This window comes from Pseudonaja textilis, chromosome 1 (assembly GCF_049901715.1).
Source record: "Pseudonaja textilis isolate UNSWEBS1 chromosome 1, rPseTex1.2, whole genome shotgun sequence".
Taxonomy (NCBI): Eukaryota; Metazoa; Chordata; class Lepidosauria; order Squamata; family Elapidae; genus Pseudonaja; species Pseudonaja textilis.
This window is the reverse complement of record NC_141990.1, coordinates 77,080,571-77,108,099: the sequence shown is the minus strand read 5'-3', so window position 1 is coordinate 77,108,099 and position 27,529 is coordinate 77,080,571. Positions and strand designations below refer to the sequence as shown.

Here is a 27,529-nt window from a genome sequence, read left to right as displayed (position 1 = left end):
GTCCTTGGTTCATGGACCTGGTGAACCTCTAAGTGCTCAACCCTGACAGATTCCTAAGGAAGATATCTCCTCCAGGGGTCCCTGATACATCCAGAGCCCCAGTGGCTACAGCTGACAGCTTGGCACTTGAGTGGAGTGCTTTAAAACATGACTAATTATCCAGCAAAGTAATAAGGACTATTCAGGCTTCCAGGCGACCTTCCACAATTCGCATTTATGATACTACATGACAAGCCTTTTGCCTTTGGTACTCTAAGTAAAAAATTAAGCTTATAGAGGCTTTGATAGCGCAGATTCTGGATTTCTTGCAGGCAGGAGTAGATAGGGGTCTTTCCCTAATACCTTTTGACATTAAGTGGCAGCCCTATCATCGGTGTTGACATGTGGAAGGTTGGAATTGTTGGCACATGACCCAACCATTTGCAGGTTCCTCAGAGGTGCTTCCAACCTACGGCCACCGGTAGTTCACAGTTATCCCACTTGGGACCTGTCAAAGGTATTGCAGTCCCTGACTAAAGCTCAATTTGAACCTCTCAGGTTGACAAGTTTGTACCTTCTGACTGTTAAAGTAGTCTTCTTGGTTGCTATCACATCGGCAAGGAGAGTATCAGAGATGGTGGTTCTCTCAGTGCGTCCAGACCTGTGTATATTTCACCCTCGATTTGGAGTTACACTCAAAATTAAAGTGGGAAAAAACACTACAGGCTGATCCAACTTTGATGTACTATCGTTAAAACAAGTCAAAATGAGGCTCGGTAGTGTGTGTGGCCTCCACGTGCCTGTATGATCTCCCTACAAAGCCTGGGCATGCTCCTGATGAGGCGGATGGTCTTCTGAGGGATCTCTTCCCACACCTGGACTAAAGCATCCCTTAACTCCTGGACAGTCTGTGGTGTAACATGGCATTGGTGAATGGAGCGAGACATGATATCCCTGATGTGCTCAATTGGATTCAGGTCTGGGGAACAGGCGGGCCAGTCCATAGCATCAATGCCTTCGTCTTGCAGGAACTGCTGACACACTCCAGCCACATGAGCTCTAGCTTTGTTGTGCATTAGGAGGAACCCAGGGCCAACGGCACCAGCATATGATCTCACAAGGGGTCTGAGGATCTCATCTCAGTACCTAATGGCAGTTAGGCTACCTCTGGCAAGCACATGGAGGGCTGTGCGGCCTCTTAAAGAAATGCCACCCCACACCATTACTGACCCACTGCCAAACTAGTCATGCTGGAGGATGTTGCAGGCAGCAGAATGTTCTCCACAGTGTCTCCAGAAACTGTCATGTCTGTCACATGTGCTCAGTGTGAATCTGCTTTCATCTGTGAAGAGCACAGGGCGCCAGTGGCGAATTTGCCAATCTTGGTGTTCTCTGGAAAATGCCAAACATCCTGCACGGTGTTGGGCTGTAAGCACAACCCCCACCTGTGGACATCGGGCCCTCATGGAGTCTGTTTCTGACCGTTTGAGCAGCCATGTGCACATTTGTGGCCCGCTGGAGGTCATTTTGCAGGGCTCTGGCAGTGCTCTTCCTGTCCCTCCTTGCACAAAGGCGGAGGTAGCAGTCCTGATGCTGGGTTGTTGCCCTCCTACAGCCTCCTCCACGTCTGCTGATGTCCTGGCCTGTTTCCTGGTAGCGCCTCCATGCTTACATTGTGTTCTTTAAGTGTTCCCTTAATTTTTTTGAGCAGTGTACATCAAATGGACTTTTGACTTCCGCAAGATGGAATCCCTATTTGTTTCTTTTCAGCCTGCCACGTTGGGTTGTAAGGTAACTCCTTCTGCAGTTAGCAGGTGGATCAAGTCCTGTATCTCCAGGGCATACACGAGTTGCTCCCTACTAGTACCAAGAGGGGTCATGGCTCATTCTACTCATAGCGCTGCTATAACAGTTGCTTGGGCTACACAAGCTTCGATTTAAGAAGTCTGGAAGGCAGCCACGTGGACATCCCCTTCTCCATTTATCTGGAATGATCGTTTGGATGCTTTTGCATCAGCGGATGCAGCGTTTGGCAAACGGGTTCTACAGAGAGTCCTCAGGGAGCATGGGGATCAGGACCAGCCGTGGGCCCTGCTGTGGACACTCCAGCTTTGGTATGTCTCTTTGCCTGGACTCTTGTAATCTTCCAAGGGAGAAAAGGCATTGGTCTTACCTGATACGCTTCTTCTCCTTGTAGGTTAGAGAGTCTAGCCCCTCCCTGAGTGGTTTGATCCAGGGCATGGGCCGAGGGGGGGGTGGGGGCTGATAATCTGGGTTCTGTTTTTTCGTTTCAGAGGCAAGTCCTGTCTGTCATGTTGTCTTCGCCGAAAGCTGGGGCATGTCCAGCAACAGGGGCGGAGCTAAACAGCTTTGACAGACTCAATCCAATCGGCTAGGAGACGGAGTTAACCCTTTGCCTGGACTCTCTAACCTATAAGAATAGGCGTATCAGGTAAGACCATTGCCCTCTTTCAGAAGGCGCACATCATCCAAAAAATAAGCTGACTCAATCCAATTTCCTATTTAACTAATGATCAGTTAAATGTGGCTTAAGTCCAGTTCCAAAAACTAGTTTGAGAAAATGTCTTAGACAGACCCCTCCCTAATTCACATAAAGATAAACTGAGGGAGAAGGAAAGTGCAAGATGTTGATCCATCTACCCTATAGAGATGATAATAAATGACAATAAAAGTCAGAATGGAGTATAACCATTTCTTGGATAACTTTTCCTTAATCAGTCAACCTGAGAAACAGCTGCAACTGGCACAACTCTAATTGTGCAAACATGCTGGTTTCCATAGTTGCTGTTTGTGAATCAAATGACAGCTGATCATCAAGGGCATTTCTAGATGGAAAAACCTGCTCTTTCAGTGGAGCTGCAACTCAATTAACAATATAAGATAAATCTCAGTCCAATTTCTTAATCAAGAGTGCTGATTTAATTTCAGCTTTATCCAACTCATTAGAGAAGTTAGTGCATATTTTGGAAAACAGATTATTAGCTCTGTGAAGTTGAATGATAGCTATAGCAGGCTTGAGTATCATTACCTTACAAAGCTTTGAATTATTTCTCCTTTTGATTTTATGTTGGTATTTGCTTCTGGGGAGTCAAGTTGAATTCTATGTGATATCCCAATCAACAGCTTAGTCCCGTGATGGCGAACCTATGGCACAAGTGCCAAAGGTGGCACGCAGAGTCTTTTCTGTGAGCGCATGAGCCACCGCCCCAGCTTGGCTCCACCACATATGCGCATGCACCTCCCACCAGCCAGCTGGTCTTCATGTGTCTGCCACACATGCACGGGGCAGGTGCATGTGGGGATGCATGTGGGGACACACGCATGTGGGGGATGCATGTGCGTGGGGCGGGGTGCATGTGTGGCGCTGCGTGCACGTTGCATTTGGGTGGGTTTGCGCGCGTGTGCATTTGCACATGCTTTGGGCACTTGGTGCCAAAAAGGTTAGCCATCACTGCCTTAAGGGATAGGAACCAGAAAAAGTCTCTTCCTCCAGATTTCAATAGAGGGGGAGTGATATTATGTTGGAGCATTTTGTGCTCTGTAATTTTGAAAATGCAAGCCAAATAAAAATGTTATTCCCATTCTTGTAGATATTAGCATTGCATTGGGTTGAGTAGCCAAGTTTGTAATAAAAAATAATTTGCTGAATGTCTATTCTCATTCTGGGTTAATTGGTAATTCCTTTAGAACGGACATCTTTCTATTCCAGATCAGCCTGTTCCTCGGCTGCAGATATGCTTTGCACTTAGAGATACTTATTACTTCTGATTTTATCATGATGCATGAGATATATTTTTCTCCCTTATTCATTAGTTTGACAGATGGTGACATTACAAATCAGTTCCTTTTACCTCATACATAAAACAACTTGCTCTTTTAGCTGTTTTTCTTGGCTTAGCTTTAACAATATTTCAAATGTCAGTAATGATATTTTACAAGGATTATAGTCATTTACCAGTCACATTAAAGTTGGTTCTTAGGGCAGAGCCCAATATTTTAATTTTAAGAATAAAAGTAAGTGCTTTTAATCATCAAAATTAATTATTTAAAATTCAGAAGAGGTCTAGACAAATTAATAATGCTTGCTCTCTGTCAATCAAAAGATAAATAATTTTAAAAAAATTGTTGCAGTATTTCCTTCAACTCATTAGTTCTTGTTCCTTTCATTTGTTTTTTTTTTTAAATGGGTGTTAGATGAATAATACAGTGTTCCTTATTTTTGTTGAAATTCTGCTTTTGGATAATTTCATTCAGGGGTGGATTTCTACCGGTTCTGTCCACCTCTGTAGAACCGGTAGCTCTGAAGAGCAGCAGACATAGAACCGCTTCTATGTCTGCTGATGTTTTTGCCCACCTGCCCACCCGGGCTCTTACCTGATCTTCATTTCCTGATTTTTCAACTTCAGCTGCCGAACAAGGCACAGCTGCCGTATCCCACCCCTGATTTCATTGGATAAATTGTAAGTTTATTAATTTGAGGTGATTATTTTACTGAAAAATGCAATAATGCCATTTATATTACTAAATGTAAAGACCTTTGTTTGTAACCTATTTTGATTGCATTTTAATCTCGTTTAAAATTCTGCAACTACTCAGTATAATGTACTGAATATTTATAGTTTCATAGCTCTTGTTGTAGTGGGAAAGCCTAGCATTGTGTCTCAAAAATTAACATCTTGTTTTAATTTAAATATATGGGATGTGAAATGTAGGCAAATATGGTTTTTCTTGTCTCATAGCCACAAGAAGTACAGTAGTATACCATTCCATTTGTTTATGAGTTTTTATTTTTACTGCTACTAAGCCAGTGACATCAGCTCTTTTAGTTTCAGTTAGTTGCAATACAACAGGAGTAGCTGTATTTTAGAAATGGATATGTATTAGCACTTTTGCCATTATCTTGAGTTGGCTGTTATTTTAGAAACTATTAAAGACAATATGAGATTTAGACTGAAATGGTATTAATCTTTGTTCTGAGTTGGATTGGTTTAATTTCTGAAATGGCATTAATCTTTGTTCTGAGTTGGATTGGTTTAATTTACACACATATATCACATCACAGAAGTACTAAGGATTTTTCCAAGAAGTCTTCATTATGTCAGGGAGAGCAATCACTATCACATCTGATGTTTTGAATTCTTTAGAAGAAAAGATTGAGCTACTTAGATGTTCACATGTAGCCTTCTTCCAAAGAGTTTTCTGTGCAACCTACTCCAATTCAGAGGCAAAGTATGTACTGTACTACATATTAAGCTGTTTCAGACTGAATCAGTATGTTCTTCAACATAACCCAGTATTATGTGTGCTGACTGCAACTGAACGTAAGTAGGTTTTGTCCCAAGGCTTTTTACCACAAAATCATTTTAATGAGGAAACAGGTTCCATAATTTGAAATCTGGTTTTTCTACACTGAACTACAAGTAATCCTCTGCTTAAAACAGTTCGTTTAGTGGAAGTTACAGCAGCAGTGAAAAAAGTGTCCTGTGACCTTTCTTAAATGACCATTGCAGCATACCCATGGTCACATAATCAGAATTCAGATGCTTGGCAATTGACTCGTATTTATGACAGTTGCAGTGTCTTGGGGTCATGTTATCCACTTTTTGTGACCTTCTAACAAGCAAAATCAATAAGGAAGCCAGATTCACTTAACAACCATGTTACCAATTTAATAACAGCAGTGATTCACTTAACTATGGCAAGAAAGGTCACAAAATGAATAACTGTCTTACTTAGCAACAGAAATTTGGGGCCCAATTGTGGTTGTAAGTCAAGGACTACCTCTACTCTTAACTTTTTTTAAAAAAAAAAAGTTTTTTATTTTTATTTTTTACACATCTCTTCATGTGAGCAACATGATTTAGATTACAATATTTATACATAGTCATACTTACATTTTCAACTTTCTTATTTAATATCACATCAAATTATTATCCACTCCACTAATCTTCAAATAAATTTCCATTTCATATTTCAATTCGTTAATTCAATATCAAAATCATTTCCTCACATATATTTCTAATTCTTTATCCCCTATTATTTCCATTTTCAGCTTACCACCTATTTTATTTTGCCTTATACATTATTGTCTTCATTAATTAACTCAAGATCGATATATAATAAACACTAAAAAGAAGTAAAATTAAAATAAAATTAATGTATTTAGGATCCTCAAGACTTGGCACTTGGCACTTGAGCGGCAGACCTTGAAGGAGGCCAAATTTTCTGATAGGGTGACTGACACCATTCAGGCCTCCCGGAAGCCTTCCACCTTGTGCAGCTACGATGCTACCTGGAAGGTCTTCTGCTCATGGGCAGCCAAGTCTGCTGTTGTGCCTTCCTTGGTGTCCTTTGAAGAGGTGTTAAGTTTCCTCCAGGATGGCCTTGATAAGGGTCTCGCCCCCAATACTCTTCGCCGCCAAGTGGCGGCTCTGTCCTCTGTTTTGGCCTGGGAGAGTTTTGATTCCTTATCTCATCATCCCTCTGTACGCAGGTTTCTGGTGGGGGGGAAGACTAACCTTTGTCCTCCAGTGGTTCACAGATTTCCCACGTGAGATCTCCCTTCCATTCTACAGACCCTTACGGGGCCTCCCTTTGAACCCCTTAAGTCAGTTTCTCTTCAAATGATGACATTTTTGGTGGCCATCACTTAGACCAGGAGGGTGTCGGAGTGTTTTTCCATTAGGCAAGATCTTCGTGTGTTCCACGAGAACCGGGTGTTACTGAGATTAGATCCCACGTTTGTTCCTAAGGTGAATTCCTGGTTTGAGTTGGAGTGTAGGTGGCACAGGCTGGATGTAAGGCGGGTCCTCAAGATTTATATCAAGAGGACAGCAGAATTCTGACAATCGGAGGCCATATTGGTGTCCTTTCATCCCACCTCCTTGGGTACCAAGGTGGCTCCCTCTACGATTGGGAGGTGGATTCGATCTTGCATCGCCAAGGCCTATCAAGCTTTGTGCCTGCCAGTGCCTATGAACATCACGGCCCACTCCACTAGAAGTGCAGCTACTTCAGCTGCCTGGTCTATGCAGGCTTCGCTGGAGGAGATTTGCAGGGCGGCTACCTGGGCGTCGCCATCGCCTTTCATATGTCATTATAGGTTGGATTCCTTTGCTTCGGCGGACGCCTCCTTTGGACAGAGGGTGCTTCAGCAGGTGATTCCACAGTTGGAGTGACCTGCCCAGACGTTGACCCTCCCATGAACAGGCGAGCTTTGGTATATCCCATTTCCTCGACACTCTTAGCAGAGTGTATGAGAATGGGCATTGGTAGAATTACCTGAGAACGCCCTTTCTATATACGCCGCAAGTGTGTCCAGCCCCGACCTAGTTCGTCCGGGGGGGTTTGTTTGGTTCTAATTTGTTTGTTTATCTTTCAGAGACACGTTATGTCTGTCAAGAATCTTTGCCTAAAAGATGGCGAGCAGCTAAGGCTGATTGGTTTTATAGTGGCAGACCAAGCTCTATGACGTCAGTAGGAGGAGTCACACCCATTTCCTGGACACTCTTGCAGTGTATATAGAAAGGGCATTCTCAGGTAATTCTACCAAGGCCCATTTTCCATAAAATTCTGAAGGAAAAAAGTATTTAACCATTAGATGGCGCTATATCACTTTCCACTTTTCAAAGTTCTTTTCTCTTTTCAAGTATATTTACGGTAATTTCCAACCATTTCCACTATTAGCTTCCTTAAAAATAGTCAATTCCAGGCAAGTCCAGCATTTTGTCCAATGCCTAATGCCAAATTATATATATTATTCCAAATTTAGTCTCTAATTTCATTGTGGCTTTTTATGCTCCAATTTTGTTTACCTTATATTTTCCTCTTATTTTCCGTTCACCGCTATGATACTCTTAAGCGAGGGCTCTTTCTTTCTGCTTCTCAGGGTTATTAAGAAAAAATCAAGTTCTTTTATCTGGTTACATCGCTCACCACTTCACCGCTCCAGCGTATGCTTAGGTCCCGGCAGCTTTCCGCCTTCAGGGCAGCCATTAAACTGCCGTTTCTCCTTGTCTTCCAGAGGAGTAATACCTAGCTAGGGAGGGGAGATGTGGCTCCCCTCGACCCAGCTGGTGGTCTCCCCTTCTTCCCCCATACATCTGAGGTGGGTCAGATGGTTCCGGTCCCACAGGAACCCTTCCAACAAGGTAAACATGGATCAAAGCCCCACACGATTGCGGTCTCTGATCCATCTTCAATGGAAACGCCACTGGAAGTCACTCTGTTCTTAACTTTGAAGGTTCCTTGATGTTCATCTCATCCAATACATCTAGAGGTTTTAAATATTATAACATTTGTGCTGAGTAACTGTTCTGCTTCCACTGAAAACATATAAAGGGATTCCAGTGTTTTCTGATATAGGTTATTCCAGTACTAAATAGTATAATGAGGACATTTTTAATGATGTTTAATGAAAATAGTCTTTTTGGTATTGTGAATTTATTGGCTTAGGTTCAGTCTCTTTTTTTTTCCATGTAAAGGATAATCTTTCGAATATTAGAATGTTTACTCCCAATAACTTCTCTCTACACAGCTTCTTCAGTTTATTCACATAGAACCAGGAGAGCCAGATCTGTTATCTTCTTTCTTGGCCCTTTTAGGATACATTAGATTTAAGTAGAGATAGTCCTCGATTTACGACTGTAAGTGAGCCTGCAATTATGTTCCTGTCATAATGCTCGTTAAACAGGTCATTGTGTGATCAGGATAGATTTTAAGACCTTTTATGCAGTGTTTGCTAAATGAATGCAGTAATCATTAAACAAATACGGCAGTTAAGCAATCCATTGTTTGCTATGTGGTGTTTTTTGCCAGAAATGAAATAAATGCTGGTTTGGGGTAAAAACTTCATAAATCATGTGGCCGTGGGATGCCACAAACAACTATAAATGCAGGCTGCTTGCCAAAGTGCTCAAAATGTGGTCACATGATTGCAGGAGGGGGTTTCTGGCCAGAACTTTGAATGAATCTGGGTCATTAAATAACTTTTGAGGGGTCTGGTGTAACTTTAAATGGTTGCTAAGCCACCAGTTTTGAGTACATGGCCTGTAATTCAGTACATGGCCAATTGACATCCTGATACTGCACTGACATAGATATTATATAGTAGCAGGGTTTTATAGAGGAGCATTGATACACATGGAAATTGTAGTTCTCTGATGCTGGAAATTCAAAATTTGTAATGTTTTCATATAAGTAAAATCTGTTTCTTGTTTTTCTATAGAACCTTCCCTCAAAGGTTTTCTATAATATTTTTTTCAGTTGTAAAAGTCATGTATTTTTCTCTGTAGAAACATAACTTAAACATTCTTAAGTTTGTAGAAGATGTTGGTCTTCATATTAGGTGTCTGCTGCCTTTCCCAATGAGATAAGAAGTCTGCATTGCATGTATATAGAAATTAGGTAAAGGTAAAGTTTCCCTTCGCACATACGTGCTAGTCGTTGCCGGCTCTAGGGGCGGTACTCATCTCCGTTACAAAGCCGAAGAGTCAGCGCTATCCAAAGACATCTCTGTGGTCATGTGGCTGGTGTGATTAAACACCGAATGCGCATGGTACGCTGTTAACTTCCCACCAAAGTGGTCCCTATTTTTCTACATGCATTTTTACATGCTTTCAATCTGCTAGGTTGGCAAAAGCTGGGACAAGTAATAGGTGCTCACTCCGTTACGTGGCGCTAGGGATTCGAACCACCGAACTGCCAACCTTTCTGGTTGACAATTTCAGCATCTTAGCCACTGAGCCACCACATCCCTTATAGAAATTAGTAGCCTGTTAATGGTTTGATCGCCAATTTATGTGGCATTGGTGTCCACAGAATTGGTGAAAGAAGGATCAAATGATGAAATGTCCCTCATACTGTAGTCTCAATGCAATTTCCACCCCTTTTATACTCATATAGTTGCAAGCAAATAGATAAGGGATAACACTTCATGACAATGCACATTTGACAAAAAGTTTGCTGCAGAGGCATTAAGTATTTGGCAACATGTATGCACAATTCTTTGTGCTATTGCATATTCATTTTTTAATAGATGCAAATGTAGATATGTCAATTTGTGATGTAATTCTGGAAATTCTACCAATTTGTACATCTCATTTTTGTCCTGTTAACTGATCATAGGGGTTCATTTTAAAAAATTCAATTCAGTCTACAAGATTTTTCCAACCAGACAAAAAAGTGATGCGCTAGGAAAAAAACCTGCTTTGGCAGAGCTGCTATATACATCACTGGAGTGGCAAAGGTGCAGAAAGATCCTGACACTTAGATGAAAGCATTTAAGGTGGGGTGGGGATTGTAAATCTATAATTCCTAATTTCTTTCATTGCATATACTTAGGCAAGAGTGCAGATTTGAAGATGCTACTTGCAAGATATCTGAATCTGATACTGAAGACTTATCAGATGAAGCAAATTCTGAAACTTTCTATGGAACCTCCCCTCCTAGTACACCACGGCAGATGAAACGCCTGTCAACGAAACATCTGAAAAGTAACGTTGGGAAACTTACCAACCGTTCTGCTTTGAAAGGTACGCAAGAATTTTTCTGGATTGCAAAAAGTAAAGCAGTCAGCAGTGAGTGGTATTCTGCCTGAAATCTACTGTCGTTTTCCCAGTATGTTTATATTAGACGGACAAAATGGGAGCTTTCATCCAATGCAGTGAAAATTGAGAAATGAATTGTTTATGTGGGGAGAGAGGAAGGAGAATTGATAGTCTCTCCCTTTCTGCTGAATGTGCAGAAATCTTCCATTCCCCTTTTTCATTGGATGAAGAATGAATAGCCAAGCTTACATGCATGGAGCCTACTGTTCTGCCACTCCTGATACAGAATGGCTAAGTGTTAGTGGGAAGATCAAAGGGCCTCAGATTTCTGTCTCATCACCTGCTCTTTTGCAATACAACTGGCACAGCAGAGCAGCAGGATTAAGAGGGTTAATTCGTTACAAAGTATATTAAAAGCAATTAGAAATAGGAATCAAATAGCATTGTGAATAATCAACTTGTCCCAAGGTTGTCTAGTTGTCTATTTAGCTTGGTATTATGTATTCTGACAGGCAGTGATTGTTCAAAGTTGTCTGATATAGAGAAAAGATATTTCCTGAAACTGTTTAACTGTTTTATATTTATTAAGCAAGGCAGGTGCTCCACAGTTCTGCATGGGCTTATGTAAGCAAGATAGTGCAAATAGAAGTCATATATCTTGAATGCATATACATTATTTTGACAAATATGCATGATTATTCCCATGAAAATAAAATCATCTACTGACTTTTTATTTTGCAAAATGTTGTTTTCACTTTCACTAAATGGTAATAGTAACAGTATGGTAATAGTCTTTTATTGAGAGCTAGTTTGGTGTAGTAGTTAAGCAGTGAACTAGAACCCAGGATACTGGCTGGATGATCTTGGGGGAAGCATACCCCTTTTAGGCAAGGACAAACTACTATTGAAATTTTGTCAAGAAAACTGCAGGGACATATCCACCAGGGATGGTCACCAGGAATCAGCCATGACTTAAAGGCATCTCCTCCCCCCCCCCCCAAAAAAGTAAAATATTATTATGTCAGTCTGTATGTATTATATTAGTATTGGCAATATGCTTTGCAAAATATATGAATATTGTCAAAAACTAGAAATATTCCTCATCCTATTTAGCAGAATTTCAGGTGTAGTAAAATAATTTTATTAAAACTTTTATAAGTTTATTAAATAATTATCTTTTTCTGCTGCTTTTTATTATAGATGAGATGAATAAAAGGATGTAGAACTTCAAAAGTATTCCACATTTTATCTTCCTTAAAATAACTCCTAAAATAGGTCAGTGTTATATTATCCCAAGAGCATGGCTACCTGCTAAGATTTGAACTAGCTTTGTCCATCTAACTATTCATAACACTTAGTACCTTAGTTGTTATATAGAAGGACAAAGTAGTAATAAAAACATATTTTTTTAGATCTAGATATATTTATATGGGTTTACAAGCCATTATGCACATTATTTGTATGTAACTGTTACTCAACTGCTGAAAATTCAAGATATAGGGAAAAATGAGTGTAGGAATGAGTTTATGCTTTTGTATTCAAATTTGGAATAAATTTTAGTAAAATTTCCATCATCTCTGCATCTCAATAATACTGAAAAGACAAATATGTATAGTTGTGTCCCTGCTCCAGATTATATGAAGCTTCTTTAAATACTCTGTTGATAAAACAGCTATTTTTACAATAAGATTAATAAAAAATGCATTTATTAAATTTAGATTGTCACTCAAAACCCAATTTTTCAAGGACAGCACACCATACATTAAGATCATAGTTTAAAATGTTTGGAAGTTGCAAGAAAAGCCATGTTGAAGTAATTAGAAGTTCCTAACCAACATATATTTTGAAATGTTGTATATAGTCATATAATAAAGTAATCTTTCTCTGGTGATGAATAGACAGTAATGTTGGTTCCAGGCTTACTAAGGAGGGCATGCCAGAATCTATAGGCTATTACTAAAAAGTCCAATTCCCAAGGGAACACCTACCACATCTTGCTTCTGCAAAGCACTAACAACCTCTTAGTATGAACAATTTCATACTAAAGAACACAAGAAAAGGGAGGATTTTTTTTCAGATTCATAAGGTCCATAAGTTGATATACCTTACCAACCAATGTTGGCAAAATACACTTACCACAGAGGACACTTGGGTTTTTAGTGACTGAAAGAAAACTCAAACTGTGAAATTTGTATTGTAAGAGTTGCAGATCACTTTCCAGAATAAGGGGACCATTGTTCACCTGGATAAACTTATCTGCTCTCAGCATTTCTCTTGTTCAGAAATGCTGGACAGACAAGCAAAAGTTGTTAGCCTTTATCCAGCCCATTACTGTGGCCAACACTGAATTAATATTTCTGCTTCACCTGGAGCTAATGAAAATAGACAGCTGTGTGTCATGAGCAAAGTGGTGACACTTTATTCTTAATCTCCAAACGATCTCACTCAGCAGCTTCATGTAGATTTTAAACAGCATGGGAGATAAAATGCAACCTTGCAGAATCCTGCAGCATCATTTTCAGGAGATGGCTATGCTGTGCAAGCAGGCCGTGCGTAGAGTTCCTTTTCATCTAACTTGGACAAACCTCTCCAGGAAGACATCACGATCAGTAATTCAAAAGCCCACTCAAGAGGTTCAACAGAATCATCAATCACTTACCCTCCATGTTCTTTCTCTCAGCTAAGAGAGATTAAGATGGTTAAGGGTTATTATGTTAGCGTCAATGGAATGAAATAATGTTTTACAATTAGTTTTACAACCTCATAGTTTTGCCTTTTAGATCTTATGCAATAGTGTAGACATTTTAGAAAGATTTAATCCGGAGTTTTAAGAAAAAAAATGTTATTCCTCTCCATTCCATCAAGGCTTATGCTCTGAAGACTTGTTTAGTCACTGGTTCCAGTTGCTATGTATAGTAAAAGAGATAATTGTAATGAGAGTCACTTCTTAGGATTACAATTAGGGCAACTGAATGTTTCCAATAGCCCTGTTATTTTAGAAACTCCACAATATAATTATGATGCCCTTAGGTACAAAATGACTCAGCGTGCCTTGAATTTTGAGGGAAGTATGTTTCAAAGAGCTCTTTGGTGTGGTTATCAATTATTACTACTTACACATTCATGGACATTTCTAAAATACGTTTTTTTCGTTCTCATGTTAGATTTTTCCTTAAGTTGAATGACTAGGAAGGTATAATAAAAAAGATATAAAAATTAAGTTAACTGAGGTTTATCTCATTGTTTAAAAATAGCAGTAACACAAAAAAAACTGAAGTTTTAAGTAAAAAGTTAATTTGGTATGTGGTTTTGTAATGACAGGAACCTAATAATTCAGAGTTTCAAACCTGGCCACAGATAACTTTAGATGTAATTGCTGAAGGATCAGTGGGTTATAGTTGAATGAGTGGGATATGACTATCCTGTTGCCATTTTCATAACTACTAAGACGTTTTATCATCTTAATTTGTGGGCACAGCTAAGTACCGGGTAATAATCTGCTCTGTGCGGATATCATAGGAAGGCAAATGGAGAGTGATGTCGTATGTCTTACGACATCATTACCTAAATAGTGCACATTCTGTACCGTACACCATCTGCATCATGATTTGACTGAGCCAAATTACATAATTTGCATAATTCACATGTTGCGCTATGTTTGACATCAGTGTGGTTTCTATTGGATGCCTGTGTTCCAGTGTTTGATAAATTTATGACGTTAGACAAAAACATGGGCAGAGTATTTGAGTGGCATTTGAATTATGTGTGATATCTATTAGGTTTTGAACCTCTTACATAACATTAAGGGACTATTTTGAATGTGTCAGGTATATTTAGAATACAACAAAAATGAACACTTATGGAATGGAAGAAGTAAATAAAATTAGTATAAAGTTGGTTTTTTTTTTAAAAGCATGTTTTTCTTTTGACGTGAAAAAAATGTATTTCATGTTATGATTTCAGAGAAAATGAGCTCACCCAACCAGCTGCCTAACAAAGATAATATTAAAATCTCCGAAAACTCAGAAGAGCACAGCTATAAGCAGGGGAAAAAGATCCGAGCCACCCTAAGGACAACTGAGAGGGATCACAAAAAAAACGTACAGTGTTCGTTCATGTTGGATTCGGTTAGTGGGTCCTTACCAAAAAAGTCGATTCCAGATGTTGATCTCAATAAGCCTTACCTCAGCCTTGGCTGCAGCAATGCTAAGCCTCCAGTATCTGTACCCGTGCCTATAGCCAAAACTACACGCCAGACGTCTCGTACCGATTACCCAGCAGACCGCTTGAAATTTTTTGAGACCCTGCGGCTATTGCTAAAGCTTACCTCAGTTTCCAAGAAAAAGGACAAAGAGCAGAAAGGCCAGGAAAGCACTTCCTCTGTTGAATTAAACCGATCCAATGAATTAATCTGGCTTGAACTGCAGGCATGGCATGCAGGGCGGACTATTAAGGACCAAGACTTCTATTTGTACACAGCTCGTCAAGCCATCCCTGATATTATCAATGAAATTTTTACTTTCAAGGTAAACTATCGGAACCTCTCCTGTGTGGGAAATGGAGCTAGTCTTAATGGTACGTCGACAAGACAGTGTAAAGCAGCCCATGGAGCTAATGTAATGGGCTACTCAAGCTATCACGAGCACCTCCATCGCCAGCGGGTCTCTTTTGAACAGGTAAAGCGGATAATGGAGCTGTTAGAATACGTAGAAGCACTTTATCCATCTCTGAAGGCCCTTCAAAGTGACTATGAAAAATATGCTGCAAGGGATTTTCAAGACAGGGTGCAGGCACTTTGTCTTTGGTTAAACATTACAAAAGATTTAAATCAGAAACTAAGGATTATGGGGACTGTTTTGGGCATCAAGGATCTTTCTAACATTGGCTGGCCAGTGTTTGAAATCCCTTCTCCTCGTTCATTCAGGGACAATGATTCAGAGGATGAAGTTTACGATGAAGATGAGGACGATAGGGTAACCTCAGGTGCGTGCACAGAGGAAAGTGAAGGTGAAGAACAAATCTCTGAGGAGAATCTCATAAGACAAGCCATCTGGAAAAATCTTGCCAATGAGACAAATTTTGACTTTGAGGCACAGGATCATTTGTCAAGAAAGCTTGATAGGCTTGAATCTGAAGATGACTCAACCCGCGGGGCAGTTACAGAGTGCAACAGAGACCCAGGCTGCAGTGGAGATTTGACCTCTATTTATAGGCCATTTGTAGATAAAGCACTGAAACAGATGGGGTTGAGGAAACTCATTTTAAGACTGCACAAGTTAATGCATGGTTCCTTGCAGAGGGCCCGAATGGCATTGATAAAGAACGATCAGCAGCTGGAGGTAGGTTTGGGGAGGCGGGTGGAATGGATGATGCTCAAGCAATAGTCCTTTTAAGCAATGTTTTTCTTCAAAAAGTTTTTCTATGTAAAAATGCGCTTATAGTTTGAAACATGCTAAAACATGTTGACTTGCTTTGATAATGGTGACATTATCAGGTGAAACATAATGTTATGTATGTGGTCTTTCCTTGTCAATTCTGTAGTGTCTGGTGCTACAAAAAAGCCACAACACAAAAAGTTATACAGGTAGTCCTTGACTTACAGCCATTCCTTTAGTGACCGCTCAAAATTACGATGACACTTTAAAAAGTGACTTATGTCCACTTTTCACACTTAACAACCGTTGCAGCAGCCTCTTTGGGCGCTTTGCAACAGGAATGTATTTATGACGGTAGTTGCACTGTTGCAGAGTTATGATCACTATTTGTACCTTTCCTAGCCAGTTTCCGACAAGCACCATCAATGGAAGAACCCAGATTCACTTAGTGACTGCATGATTGACTTAACTACTGTTGTGGCAGAAAAGGTTGTAAAATGGGGCAAAACTCACTTAACAACTGCCTTGCTTAAATTTTGGACTCTGTTGTGGTCATAAGTTGAGGACTACCTGTATCCTGACAGTTAAAGGTTAGTGGAAATACACTACATCAAGGGTTCCCAACCCCTGCTTTGTGGACCGACACTGGTCCACAGCATGCCAGGGACCAGTGTGCTCAAAACAAGCAAAGCCTCATCCACAGGATGAAGGCAGCACATGAAACCCCTCCAGTCCATGGAATAAACTCCACAGAATCGGTCCCTAGTGCCCCAAAGATTATGGGCCGCTGCACTAGATACTCAATTTCTCCCATTCTCTTCCTTCTTTCTTAGTGATGATATTAATAACCCTATAATATGGGACAGGCCTTATTGGCGTAATAATGGGCAAGTGCTAGAAATGAAAGTTTCCTCACAGAATATTATCTATGCTAATTTATTGTTTTCTCATATGATTTTGATTGTGGAAGAATGGATATTCATTAGACTGAAATGTAATTTTATACAAAATGAAAAAAAGAATAAATGTTCCAATCCTTCTGAAATTTAGGGAATAAAAATTGCCAGGAAGTGTTGTGAGAGCTAAGCTACAGTAAACTGAATATTTTAAATACACTTAAATTCAAAATAATTGATACAAAAACATTATACGTTATTGTATTTATATTTTGCTCTTCCTCCAAGTAGCTCTAGAAGCCTGCCTGCTTTTTTCCTCTCCTGTTTATTCTTGCAATAATTTTGTCAAGAAGATTATGCTGGATGAGAGTAGCTAACCAAAACCATCCAGTTATTTTAATGATTTACAGGAGAATTGAATTTCTTGTCTTGCATGCTTAACCCCTTCAAAAAACCCCATCCTCATTCATTACATTTCTTTTGGGTTTGCTGCATGCTGGCTGAGTAGAGGGTGCATTCAAATGTTATGTCCGTGTCAGATTCCTGGAATTAATTTTTAAATGGAAGAAGACAATTTTTTTCATGTTATGATACAAACTCAAATATTAATTTCAATTGTGTAATTTGTGTGGTTATCATATAATGATCCATATATATGATAAATGTTTTATTATACCTTGTCTCTCAAATTTGTTTTTTTAATAATCACTGTGTAATTTTAAACCCACAAAAGTAGAATTACGTTACTGAAATTATGAAGCAAATAGTGTCTCGAAGCAGGGTTTTTAACCTCTGAATGTTGTAGGTGGAGAAAAATGCTGCTACCTTTCTATGTAAATTCCTCCATAGACATAGCAATTTGACTGTTTTTCCTGATACCTGATCTGTTTGACTGCAGATTTTGATAATATGGATAAAGATGATGATTGTTTTAACTTGTAAATGGTTTTTATCAACTTTACAGAGTGTTAAATTATTGTCTTGTTTTTATAAAGAATTACAAATATTTAGGAAAATATATAGAATAGAATAGAATAGAATAGAATAGAATAGAATAGAATAGAATAGTTCATTGGCCAAGTGTGATTGGACACACAAGGAATTTGTCTTGGTGTAAATACTCTCAGTATACATAAAGAAAAGGTACATTTGTTAAGAATCAAGAATCATAACGTACAACACTTAATGATAGTCATAGGGTGCAATCAACAATCAAATCATACTAGGAAACAGTCAAGTGGGAGGGGATGGGTGATAAGGAGTGATGAGAAGATTAACAGTAATAGTGTACACTTTGTAAATAGTTGAACAGTGTTGAGGGAAATATATATATATGTATAATATAATATAATATAAATATATTATATTATATTATATTATATTATATTATATTATATTATATTATATTATATTATATTATATTATATATATAAAATATGGGATCTGAAGAAGACCACTGAAAAAGCAAAGATTGGGTTTTTTTTTTTTTAGAAAAGGTTTAAACTGGGTCCATATTGCAGAATAATTTATCCTTAGTTCCTAGGACTGGGGTAAAACCTACTTCTATTTAAATTTTTAGACATGATAGTTGGAGAAGATTCAAAGCCAGGTAAGTCTGCTTCTCTTTTTTATAGCATTCTCTCTCTCTCTATTTTCATTCCCTAAGTGAATGACAGTGCTGGCCAGTGAAAATTAGGTTTGAAGCGAAGCAAAGTTGGGGATGGTTAGGATGAGAGCCCCACCCTCCTCTCAGGCTGTAGGCTCAACTGGGCAGTCAGAAAACATCCCAGAAGAAACCTGAGGGACACCATAGTAGACTATACTTATCAGGCCCAATTCAAGGGAAACATTTCCTTTGCCTGATGTTTTTTGCACATGCTTCAGTTATATGTATAGTGATGAATGCCTGGTACATGAACTTCACATTTGATCAGCAGTTTGGTTACTACTATTATGGAGTAGGTTGTGAAAACTGGCAAGAACTTTCTTCATATTAATCCTTATCATCAACATCTGGCACCCCGGGATGTGTGCTGGACTGTCAATGGCTCAGCTTCCCAGCATTTCCCTATACTATTTCCCTATGTCCAGGTATTCTGATTTAATGGTCTCTTGTTTTAATTTCCCATTGAGCTATATAATGATACCATCCCAAGTCCAGAGTGAAAATAGCAGCTACCAGCTGCCTCTGTGGTTCTCTTATGTAGGCCCAAGAAAGGCAAGCTTAAAGACATTTAAGACATTGTTGGTATTTTAATAATTGATGTATCTATTCCTTTATCTCATTGGCATTTTAGTTTTATGTAGTTTCTGTTAAATACCATTTTCCTTGGGTATTACAAAACGTCTTTTTGTAAATCTAGCAACCATGCTGGTTATGTATCATTGCTACAAGCCTGATTACTCCTATGGTGCTACTTTTCTGGAGCAACCAGTTGTTTAATCCCAATCTAACTCCCATGCTTGCATCAAAAGGGATTTTTTTATTGGGGGAGGAGAGGTAGCATACATCATCCGTGCTGTATAGCATAGAAGACCTTTCTTGAAACATTTATCTGCAAGGATAGGATGCAGTTTAAACAGAAGGTGGTTTTGCTTCATGTATTTTCAGCAGTTGTTTTTAAAGTTAATATCTGATTTATTAAAAAAAATGCTGTTCTAAAGAAGAGAAGAAATTAATCATCAAATTCTCTCTTTCTCTCTTTTATTGCTGTTAGTTTTCTGAATACCCAGATCCCATTTTATGTTCAGATTATGTGCAGTTGTCAAATTCTCCAGCTTCTTCAGATCAAAAATGCAGTACTGTATCATGGGAAGAGTTGAAATCTATGGATTTGCCATCTTTTGAACCTGCCTTTCTGGTTCTTTGCCGAGTTCTTCTCAATGTTATCCATGAGTGTCTCAAATTAAGATTGGAACAGCGGCCTGCTGGGAAGTCATCCCTCCTGAGTATTAAGCAGGTTTGCCTGTCTTATTTTATTTTATTTTCTTCTATAGTATTAGGTAAAAATGTATCTTCTTTTCAATATTGACAATTCTCTCCTATAGCCCAGATGCTGCTCACAAGATAATGAACTAGAACATTGCTTGTGACAAATACTAAAGGCTTACAAATAATGATTTCATCAACCATGAAAAAATGATGTTTTGTGCAACTTCTAAATTGTTTACAAATGATAAGCACTTCAGGAGAATAGCTATGAGATGTTGATTTTTATGTTTTGAAAAGAGGATTCTGTGGAGGGCATAAAAGCAATCTATTTTCCCCCCCAAATTAAATAAAATGGCTTCTTAGTAAAACCATTCACATGTTTTCTAACTTTGGACAATTTATGCTGTAATGCAAAATGAAGATGTGTATGCTGCATAATGTTTACAAATTTCAGTGTAATATATATTTATAAATGATTGACTAATTTGTATATTTATAAGTGGTTGACTAATTAAGTGTCAATCCCCCCTCCCCCTCCACTCCCTCCTCCTCCTCCTCCATCTTGGGATAATGGTTTTATTTTGTCTGCATTGTCATTTTATACTTGATGTTAGTGTTTTTATTCTGTTATTGCTATGTCATTCACTAATCAACAATACTTAGGCTGATAAGAAAAATGGCCTTTTGATATAGATGGTACCAATAATCCACAGTCAGTATCCTCCAAGAAAAAAATAAATAAACATAGTGAATACTGTATTGCTGTGATCCTCAGTAATACGCTGAGTGAATGGCATATATGTGTGTGTGTGTGTGTATGATATATATATATAATATCTATATATATTTATATATTTGTATCTATATATGTATATGTATATCTATATGAAATAACTCAATATTTACCTCTGCATGTTTTAAAGAAGCATATATAATTAGCTGGTTATTGAAAAATTATAAATTTTTGGTCTTAAACGCAAACTACACCTATTCAGTATTCAAGCGAATATGAAAAAATGCAGGCGGTTGAAGGATAATTGTACTTGCAGAATTCCATGAGACAAAACATTACAGCAAGAGGCCATGTGAAGATGGAAAATGGATGACCAAGGATTCATGCTTTGCAGACATCAGCTGTTCTACAAATTGGGGTTTTTTTTGCATCACTCTTTTTGTGAGCTGTTTGTCTCATGTACCAGCTGAACTTAAGAGGACAGATATTTATAGAATTTGCTCTTTAGAAACATCTTTGCATTTTGCAGGATGAAAACACCAGATTGATCAGTGTACTATTTCTGGGCTATTCTCTTGCAGCTAGTGCGCGAGTGTAGAGAGGTTCTAAAAGGTGGCCTCCTGATGAAGCAATATTACCAGTTTATGTTACGTGAGGTTGTGGATGACCTTCAGGACCACTGCAACATCGACTATTTCGAAAATGACTTGCATAAGATGTTAATGGTAACTAACAATTCAGTGTAATAGTTGATAATTCAAGTTTTGTTTGGTTATTTTTAGATTACTTCAATTAACAAATAACTTTCCTGGCCTGCAAAAAACTGGGAATGGGAAATTCTCTGATTATATACTGCCTATTCTTTTATATATATATATTTTCTTTTTAATAAAATCATTCCATATACTGTCTATTCTGTGGGCTACCTGAGCCCATCAATGAGCCAGTGAAGCAGGACTACCAGAAAATAAACCAGTACTACTTATATATTTGAAGCACACCCGTGATATATTATTTTGTACATTATTCAGGCTGCAGATCTGAAGAGACATAGATTTTGGCTTCTTCCCTTTCCCTAAGAGCCTTTAAGGGTTTGCTTGTTTATATTTAGTCAATATATTGATAGCCACCCTGTTGAAAACAGTCAAGGTAAAGACTATTAACATTAGGGAGCAAACAGTCATAAAATGCAATAAATGATGACAGATTATGCCGCAGATATACAACCATTGTAAAATTTGAACCAGACAGGTTGACAAATTTGATCATGTACTTATGAGACTAAGTCTTCCAAGTTTAAAAAAAAATGCAGGCAAGGTCAAGACCATCTGGGGCTCAGAAGGAAATACTGTTTCAAAGGGAGGGAACAGGGACAGAAACCACGGTTAGAATGTCTATGGAGATTCTCAGTCATCCAAGTCATGGCTGTCCCAAAGGTATTTTTTCAAGAGGCAACTGGACTTTCTGGTTTTTCTTTGAGGCCTCTTTTGCTGGTCAAGAGAGCTGAAGAAGCTTCTTGGATGAGAAGTGAAACATCTTCAAAGTAAAACCAGAAAGTCCAGTTGCCTCTTGGAAAACCACCTTTGGGACATGGTTAGAACCATGGATGTTTTCTAGGAAGGATGTTGTGATGAGAAGTTAACATGACCCCATCCAAAAAGAGCAACTGCAGGGAGCTTACTCTTTGTAGATATTCCTGGCTCTGCAGAACACATATTACCTTCTGTCATCTGCCAGGGGAACTAGGCCCACAGAGAAAGAGATGTATTTTTCTCCCAGGTAAAAAACAGTTTTCAAAGTGCAGCTCTTGACAGTAATAAGTCTATTTGTATGAGTCACCAATAGACTCTCTTTTTGGTGTTAAAAGCCACAGGTATGCTGCAGGTCCTTTTAATACATGTTATAGTAGACCTGTGCTGTTGATTGAATTAAGTACAGGAAGTCCTCAACGTATGACCACAATTGAGCCCAAAATTTCTGTTAACTCAGACATTTGTTGAGTTGTACCCCATTTTATGACCTTTTTTCGCCATAGTTGTTAGGCGAATCACTGTAGTTGATAAGTAACATGTTTATTAAGTGAATCTGCATTCCCCTTGATTTTGCTTGTCAAAAGGTTGCAAAAGGGGATGACATAAACCTGGGACATAGCAACAGTCATAAGTATGAACCAGTTGCCAAGCATCTGAATTTTGATCATATGATCTTGGGGCTTCTACAAAGGTTGTAAGTAGGAAAAATGGTCATAAGTCACTTTTTCAGGGCCGTTGTAACTTTGAATGGTCACTAAATGTTGTAACTTGAGGACTACCTGCACACAATTCTTTATGTGAAAGTATCCCTTTTCCAAGCCAATGAAGCCTCTATAGTTTCCAGTAGTTTCTGAGGAATTCTGTCTCTTGATTGGCATGGAGGATGGGGGACTGTAATTCTGCACCAGGAACATGAGAATTGATAAAAGGATTCTATATTGGGAAGAGAATTGTAAGCAGTGTTCAATTTTATAAATCTAACATGATATTATGGATGAGGGATTTGTCTTTGCTCTTTAAATGGCTTTCCCTACTCTTTCTTCCCTCTGGGTTTCAAGGTTTATGTTAATTACATGCAAAACTGGATCGAAATGCTACAGCAGTTACCTCAGGCATCTCATAGCTTAAAAAATCTTTTGGAAGAAGAATGGAATTTCACCAAAGAAATAGCGCCTTATATACAAGGAGGTGAAGCTGAAGCTGGAAAACTATTCTGGTATAATTGCATTATTACTATGAATCTTCTTTTTGTTTATATTGGTTTACTTTTTTCCAGTAAGTGAAAATTCAGATCTTTGAAAAATAGTTCCCATTTAAAATTTCTGGGATTTATTTTAAAGTCCAACTGACTTTTTAATACTACATTTCCATTAACAACTGTAATACATTTTAATAAGTTGCTTATATGTGTCCCAATTTTTATATTCTGACAAATTAAAAGTTCATCTTTTTAATGATAACTAACACTTCTAGTTTGATATTAATAATTTGAATAATTTTAATGGAAGCCAATTATTTGTTCAAAATATGTCTACTTACTGTTTAGCTCTGTTCTTGGTGCTAATATTTTCTTTTTCACACATTGTTCTACATGTCAAATAGACTCCTTAAAGTTTGGCCAAGAAATTTGTCTATCCAGGAGTGTTGAATTTCATTTGCTGCTCTTTTCCAAAACACTTATCCTATGTTTTGGCACAGAAATATCTTACGGAGGAAACACTAGGTTGCCATGTTATTCTTTTACAAATTAAACAAAGTTACAGGGCAGAGTCTAATCTATTGAAGAGGTCTCCAAACTTGGCAATATGCTGTCTGAGGAATTCTGGGAGTTGAAGTCCACAAGTCTTAAAGTTTCCAAGTTTATAGACCCCTGATCTATTGCATCCTGGAATGCAAATGTGGGACATGGCTTTTATATCTGCTTATGTGTGCTCTATTTAGCCATGTACAGAAACTGTTTCTAATTATATATAGCTGTGATGAAAATTCTTAATGCAAAATTAAGTTAATGTACTAAAAGTAGTAGCAATTTTCTTAGCTGTATATTTTTTTTAAAAAAAACTTCAACCCACTTGAAATCAGGATCAGAAATATTTGATTTTATCAGACAGCTTTATTTACATCTTATGTAAATAAATGAAAAAAGGATATTCTTTTTTTGATAAACGTATCTAACTTTTCCTCCCATGTTCAGTCTTTTTTTTAATTGCAAACTATCCCTCCAAATAAGATGGATAAAAAAATAAGACGGGAGGAATTTAAATATCATATGCTTATATCTGAATTACTGCTTGCCTGGTAGTGCAGAGATGCAGAACGTGGCTGTGCAGAACCATAATTTCCAGCGTCTGAGTCAGTCTGGGTTGAGAAATGTTAGGTTTTGCACTGAGCAATGTTTGGAGGGCCAGTATTCCTTTATCTCTATTATGGTTCCAGGAAAGGAACTTTTTGGTGTGTAAACTTTCTCAGAAGTGACTGTTTTATTTTTGTTGCAGTAAGATTGCAGGAATACTATTAAAATCAACAGGAATCTTTCTGGACTCTGGCTTACAAGAGAGCTGTAATGAATTTTGGGCTAGTGCTGATGATAGTGCTGCTTCAGATGAAATCAGGTATTCCTCCTCGGAAAATGTTCATATATGAATAGAGTACCATTGTTGATACTGATTAGAGTTAATGAGGAATATAGCCAAGATGAGGAGAACAATTTTTGTGCAACACACATGGATAATAGGTGACCGCATCATTGGGATATTGTGCTTTCAGTGATCCCAGTTAGGTTCATCCTCAACTGATATTATTTCATTATAAATTGCTGTTGTGTTTTGTTGTAATTCTATGTGTGCCACCTAGAGTCATAATTTTGAGATTGGCAGCTATATCAATAGATATAATCAATGCAGGTAATCCTTGCTTAGCGACTGCCTGACTTAGTGGCTGCTAATACGTCAATAATCTAAAGTAACTCTACAACCTTTTTTGGACTGCAAAGCAAAGCTGAAGTAAGATCATAAGCACAGTTACTGTTTCCCTGATGATTATTTTGTTTCATGAGTGTGTTGCCAGTCCCAGTTGTGATCCCTAACAAGAACTGCTTGTAAATAAAATACATACTTTAGCTATCGCAATTGCATTTTTAGTTTCTTGTTTGCACGTATTTGCTTTCTGATCTTCATTTACATGCTCTTTTCCGAATTGGAATATTGAAATGAAAGGTTTTGTGAATGCATTTTGTTTGATTTTTGTAGGAGGTCTGTTATAGAAACCAGCCGGGCATTGAAAGAGCTATTTCATGAAGCTAGAGAGAGAGCATCGAAAGCTCTTGGCTTTGCCAAGAGATTAAGAAAGGTAAACAAATTAGACCAAATCCAGTTGCAATTACATGCTAAGCCGTTCATTTGTAACAAAATGTACTTTTCTCACCATATTTGTAGGACCTTGAAATAGCAGCGGAGTTCACATTATCTGCCTCTGTGAGGGATTTCCTTGCTGTTCTGAAAGCACAGCAGTACACAAAGGTAAAAATCAGTCCAGGGGCTACGTAGCATGGGAATATTAGTGGAAGGAGTCCTTGAGCTTACTCAGAAATTCAGATACATGGGATGGCAGCTTAAATATACTTAAATGGGAAGACAAATGCCTGCTGTTTCTAGATACTTACTAAGGCTAGACTGCTAGCAACCAGGTAATGATGATATAAATATTTTTTGCAACTGGAATTGTCACAGTTCAGAGGAATTCCCATAATTAAGTCTCCGAAAACTTTTTGCACATCAAAGAAACAAAAGCAGTCTGTATTGGAGGCTGGGGGAAGGGGGGGGTGTTACAAACCTTTTTTATTTTGCATAGATAATCCATTTGTTTTGACCTCTCCACCAAACAGAGAAAATTATGAAAATGGGATATGGATCTCCTTATTAACTGTTTCGACCTTTTTGATTTGTTTTACAGGTACAAATTCCTGGGCTTGAAAATTTACAAATTTTCGTGCCAGATACTTTTGCACAGGAAAAATCTCTTATCTTGCAGTTGCTTAATGCAGCTGCAGGAAAGGATTGCTCGAAAGATTCTGATGAGGTTGCAGGGGAATCGTTTTTACTGATGACAAAATACAGTGAAAAAGACCAAGAATTTGATGATAGCTGGAGCACTTGGGAAGGCCAGCCAATCAAAATAGTTCCTCAAGTGGAAACTATTAATACACTGAAAAATATGAAGGTAAAGTCTTTCTGTGTTAGCTAAAACACTGACCCAAATGCTTAATGTGTTCTAAATTATATCTGAAATATTACTACCATAAGGTCCCGGATATTTAATAATGTGGCTTTCCCTTGTTAGGTATTTTAAACATGTTATCGAGCCAGTCTGATTTAATGCTTAAAAGTGCTGGACTAGGAACCAGGAGACAGTGAGTGCTAGTCCTTCCTTTGGCTCAAAGCCATCTGGGTGACTTTGGGTGAGCCATACACTCTTCACCCTTAGAAAAGAAGTCACAGCAAACCATTTCTGAAAAACATTGGTAATAAATCTGCACGGATTTGTCTAGGAAGTTCCCTGACAATCATGATCTGAAGGCACAAATAAAAGTAGGGTAGTATTTTCATGTTGTAAACAAACCTTTCATCTTTAATTTCCCCAAGAAACAACACACATAAGTGTAATTAAAATTCCAGTGAGAATGACCGCCTTTTGACAAATGGGATAATTAACACTTTTTTTTTTAGCACACAAGATTCTCATTCCTCTATTAACTTCCAGTAAATATTTGGACAAACCCTATGCATAGAAACCTGCTTCTATTTATAAAATTGGTTTTAATTGATTATAATGAGAGAAGCCTTTAGTAAATCCAAAACTGTAACTGATTCTCGTTAAGTTGGTTAATTTTTCTGGGAAGAGAAGTTCCATCCTTGGAATATTTAGAGTGCATCAAATAATTTGAATTCTCTTTTCAGCAACACTGTGTTCCCTTTTGCTCTAGGTTGACAACCTCCTCCTTGTGGTAATGCAGCCGGTTCATCTTGTAAACCAGAGAAAATCCTTTCAGCAGTTACTTGAAGGATTGATCTCTTTGCAGCAGGAGCAAACTTCCAGCCAACCGGAAATTGCCAAAGCTTTGCAAGAGTTGAAGGTACAGTACTTTTTTAATTTATTTTCTCCTAGACCAGGAGCACACTGCTATGGCTCTTCTATGACCTGTGGACTTCAGGTCACAGGTGCTAAAGGGACCATAGTTGTCCTCTCTTGGTGTCAGCTGCTGATTCTACTCCATTTATTGTTTCAAAATATACAATAAACCACTTAGATCTGCTTTCCATAGAAAGTCAGTAAGGCAATATGTGCCCTGAGTTTTACAAATATTTGTCATTTTATAAATTGTCTAGAACTGTTGAGAGCTTATGAATTTGGATTAGCGATTTGCAAATAAGTTGAACGTGACATTTTGTAAGGATTGCATGTACTGTTTAGGCAGCAGAACTGTCTCTGTTTTGATACATATTAAAAACATTTTCA

At 38.2% G+C, this 27,529-nt stretch overlaps 1 protein-coding gene across 16 annotated transcripts in view; it reads left to right on the top strand.

Moving 5' to 3' along the window:
- The window catches only part of MAP3K4 (mitogen-activated protein kinase kinase kinase 4), a 99,734-nt gene that overhangs the window by 39,417 nt on the left and 32,788 nt on the right, over positions 1-27,529 (top strand). For 10 of the 16 annotated variants that reach the window (XM_087938692.1, XM_087938713.1, XM_087938664.1 and 7 more), the window contains exons 2-11: positions 10,342-10,532; positions 14,511-15,886; positions 19,536-19,778; positions 21,065-21,208; positions 23,074-23,231; positions 24,511-24,627; positions 25,264-25,363; positions 25,450-25,533; positions 25,967-26,233; positions 26,997-27,146. In XM_087938692.1, coding sequence (XP_087794818.1) covers positions 10,463-10,532; positions 14,511-15,886; positions 19,536-19,778; positions 21,065-21,208; positions 23,074-23,231; positions 24,511-24,627; positions 25,264-25,363; positions 25,450-25,533; positions 25,967-26,233; positions 26,997-27,146 — 2,709 coding nt within the window. In that variant the 5' untranslated portion in view covers positions 10,342-10,462. Of the gene's footprint in view, positions 1-2,273; positions 2,432-7,381; positions 7,540-10,341; positions 10,533-11,747; positions 11,823-14,510; positions 15,887-19,535; positions 19,779-21,064; positions 21,209-23,073; positions 23,232-24,510; positions 24,628-25,263; positions 25,364-25,449; positions 25,534-25,966; positions 26,234-26,996; positions 27,147-27,529 lie in introns of those variants that run through there. The other 6 variants (XM_087938708.1, XM_087938698.1, XM_087938670.1 and 3 more) reach the window with 3 other exon arrangements.